General features: G+C 42.8%; 1 protein-coding gene across 1 annotated transcript in view; it reads left to right on the forward strand.

Moving 5' to 3' along the window:
* The window catches only part of htr7c (5-hydroxytryptamine (serotonin) receptor 7c), a 32,023-nt gene extending 29,463 nt beyond the window's left edge, over positions 1–2,560 (forward strand). The window contains exon 2 of the mRNA XM_024274593.2: positions 664–2,560. Within this exon, the coding sequence (XP_024130361.1) occupies positions 664–1,402 (739 nt within the window). The 3' untranslated portion in view covers positions 1,403–2,560. The remainder of the gene's footprint in view (positions 1–663) is intronic.
* Positions 2,561–3,831: the final 1,271 nt, after the last annotated feature.

Here is a 3,831-nt window from a genome sequence, read left to right on the forward strand (position 1 = left end):
TTTATGCGGCTCCAGACACATTTGTTTTTTATTGTATTGGTCCAAAGTGGCTCTTTCAACACTTTGGGTTGCCGACCCCTGCCCTAGGCTTTAGGAGAAGTGTTCTCTAAAAAAATGATAACAACACTTACAAACCATGCACCAAAAATATCAAATTAATGGGAGAAAAAACAACTCTAAAAGTAGGTTTTTCCATCAATGAGACATTCTGTGTGGGCTAAGCAACATTCTAGTAGCCCTAATGGAATATATGCAAAAATCTATCACAGATTTATCCTTCAGTGAACACACTGTTTAGCTAGTTCTTCACAAATCCAAGACATCACACCTATTTTTGCTTTTCTGACACCTCCAGCTGCTATTTCAAAGAGATGAACCGCCTGTTTGATTGATGGCTTCTTCTTCACCTGCTATGTCTTAAGAGTCTGTGTGGGAAAAAAAATACCCCCTAGGCAAGAAAAATAAAAGTTTATGACCTTTCATAGAGATTTCCTTCTTTAAAACAAGTGTCAAATGCCACAATGTGTTGCAAGAATTCATGTATTTTGGTGGATTGCAGGTGATAGGAACATGCCTCTTGTGTTTTTAAGACGGTTTTAGAATTGTTTTCAAGTCAGCTTGCTGAGACTAACCTGGACGATTCTTCTGATTCTCTTCCTGCAGGTATCTGGGGATCACGCGGCCTCTCACCTACCCTGCACGGCAGAATGGTCAGCTGATGGCCAAAATGATCCTGGGAGTGTGGCTGGTGTCAGCATCCATCACCCTGCCACCTTTCTGCGGTTGGGCCAAAAACGTTCACACGGCTGGCGTGTGCCTCATTAGCCAAGACTTTGGATATACCATCTACTCTACTGCTGTAGCCTTCTACATCCCTATGCTGGTGATGCTCGTCATGTACTACAAGATTTTTCGGGCCGCTCGAAAGAGCGGCGCCAAGCACCGATTCACTGACCTGTCACGCCGCGAGCGACTCGAAACAGTGGCCAATGAGGCATTGAGGATGCAGGGCCTGAAGCCGCCCGGCGTGGCGGAGGAATGTGCCACTTTGTCTCGCCTGCTGAACCGCGAGCGCAAGAACATCTCCATCTTCAAGCGGGAGCAGAAAGCCGCCACGACTCTTGGAGTGATCGTAGGAGTGTTCGCCGTGTGCTGGCTGCCTTTCTTCATTCTGTCCACTGCCAGGCCTTTTATTTGTGGAGTGGAGTGTAGCTGCGTGCCCATCTGGCTGGAGCGTACTCTGCTTTGGTTGGGATACGCCAACTCTCTGATGAACCCATTCATTTACGCCTTCTTCAATCGAGACCTGCGCTCCACCTACCGTGACCTCCTCCGCTGCCGCTATCGCAACATTAACCGCCGCCTCTCAGCGGTGGGGGTGCATGAAGCTCTTAAGGTGTGACCTCCAGCATATTTGGGTTAATAGGATACACTCTGTGCCTATGAGGCACCTTGTACACCACAAGCATGTAGATAGGACCGTCTGACGGAGACGGTGCTGGTGGCTCCGTAGCCCCTCTACAAAGGCACCGAGATAGCTCGATTATTTTTGCTTTGTCTGTGACTCACCCCCGCTATTTTGGGAAAGAAAATCATAGAGCATTCTTGATAGCCATTCAAGCCGACAACGCTTTTTGTGAATATGTCACAATTACATCCCCGGCTCTGGATTTACTGTGTGATAATGCAGCTACAAAATGAGACGACACGAGGAATCGTCTGAGGGCTTTCAGACACAAATCGATGGAAACGGATTGGTGTATATTAGCAAAATTGATGTTTTCTGAGGAAAACCGTTTGTTTTGTGAAACCACGTATCTTGAGAGTCTTTATTCTAAAAAAGAATTCTACAGCAGAAAGGATAAAACCTTGATGTATTTTACGCTAATTTAATCATCTGCCATTATCTTATCATTGGTCCACGCTCTAGAAAATCGATTGGACCGCCTTAAATGTTTAATTAATCTTAAAGTCATTGGTAACCGTAGGAAGGAGTGGTGATAAAATGCAACATTCCTATAAATGTGTGTGCTCACAGAAGAGAGGAATGATGGTTCCCCAAATGTTTGTCTGACATGCCACTGCTCACATGAATCAAGAGAGAAGTTGAAGAGTAAACAGCAGTTCTGGTATTGAACTAATTGTGGATTAGTAATATTTCTACCTTTCTGCATTTCCTTTTTGCCAGTTTCATTTGGAAAACGATGACTTCTTTTTTTTTTCTCCAACGATTGTCAGCCTCTCTTTCTCAGTTTTGGATCAGGATGCGGTCACTTCCCTTCCGATGACACGCCCGTTTGAACAAGTGACCCCCAACAACGTCATCAGTTCAGCAGCCTGTACTTTTTCTACCTCGATTTTTTGACAGCACTGTCCTCTTTAAAGATGTGCATACTGCTGTAATGTTTTTAGACTGACCGTTCTTTTTTTAATGGTGTGAGCTGATTTGTCGCCATCTCTGCGTGAATGCTCTGTGTGACTGCCTCGTTTGTACCCTGAGAAAACAATCAGAGGAAGTGGCATTTCATCACTTTGTAAATAAAGAAGCACTTAAACGTCACTGTGGCTCACGATAACAGCTTCACATGATGCACTGCCAGGGAACTGAATGCAAGTTTTACACTGAAAATCTCACAGTTTTAAAGGTGTTAGAGTTTTCTGTCCTAATGGAGCATTCTTTAATCAAATAGCAGATGGATGCAGTTTTTATTTTAGACGCATTATGCTCACTTTGAATCATAATGGGCGACTGTAGGGAATAAAACACACATTGGGGCCTGATAAAAGCTTTTACTTTGTTTCAGTGGTTCCTGTGCTTCAGATTGTGGCATTTAAAGACAGATTTACTACTCTGCAAAGGCACAAACAACAAAAACCTACCACAAAAAACATTTTATGTAACAGTTAAACTGTCTACTCCATTTACCTGACAGAAAACCAGAACATAGTTTAAAAATGGCAGACTTTTTAGTTGTTAAAAACACATTTTTGTGACACGTCTGAATTTCTATCTAAAAAATAAAAGCGCTGAATGAACATTGTCAAAGAGCAGTGATTCCTCCTAGACTGTTTCTTGCCAGGAGTTGTGTTCGCCTTGTCTTTGGAGATGTGTTACAGGACAGTGACCCAAAAAAGATACCTTGATGCTCTGTTTGCTGGGAGCAAAATATTTTATTCAGAGGCTGGATGACAGCTGCCTGCTTGCTGTCATGACAAAAACTGTCCCAAGAAACAAGGTGGCACTGATGCGTGATGTGATATGGATAAAATTAAGAGGAGATATATATAAAAGGAATGCTGCGTTCAGATAATACATTCAAAAGTAGAATGTATTTTTTTAAACTATTGTTTTTAATGCAGTGGAATCAGGAGGAAAAATCCACATGGGAACTCTGACTTTGACATGATTATCAGATGATATTCAAAGCATCTACACTGTCTAAATGCTTTACAATCAGCCAATCACATGGCAGCAACTCAATGAATTCAGGCATGTAGTAATAGAAAGACAACCAGTTCAAATCCAGGATCAGAATTGGAAAGAAAGGGAATTGAAGTGACCACACAGGCTGTTCTGAGTATTTCAGAAACTGCTAATCTACTGGGATTTTCACCCTCAACCATCTCTAGGGTTTACAGAGAATGGCCAGAAAAAGAGAAAATATCCAGTGAGCGGCAGTACTGTGGGCAGAAATTTCTTGTTCATGTCAGAGGTCCGAGGAGAATGGACCGACTGGTTTTAGTTAATAGAAAGGCAACTGGAACTCAAATATCCACTGCTTACAACCCAGAGAAGTTCATTTCACAGGGCACAAGACGTCCAACCTTGAG

This window comes from Oryzias melastigma, linkage group LG9, assembly GCF_002922805.2.
Source record: "Oryzias melastigma strain HK-1 linkage group LG9, ASM292280v2, whole genome shotgun sequence".
Taxonomy (NCBI): domain Eukaryota; kingdom Metazoa; phylum Chordata; class Actinopteri; order Beloniformes; family Adrianichthyidae; genus Oryzias; species Oryzias melastigma.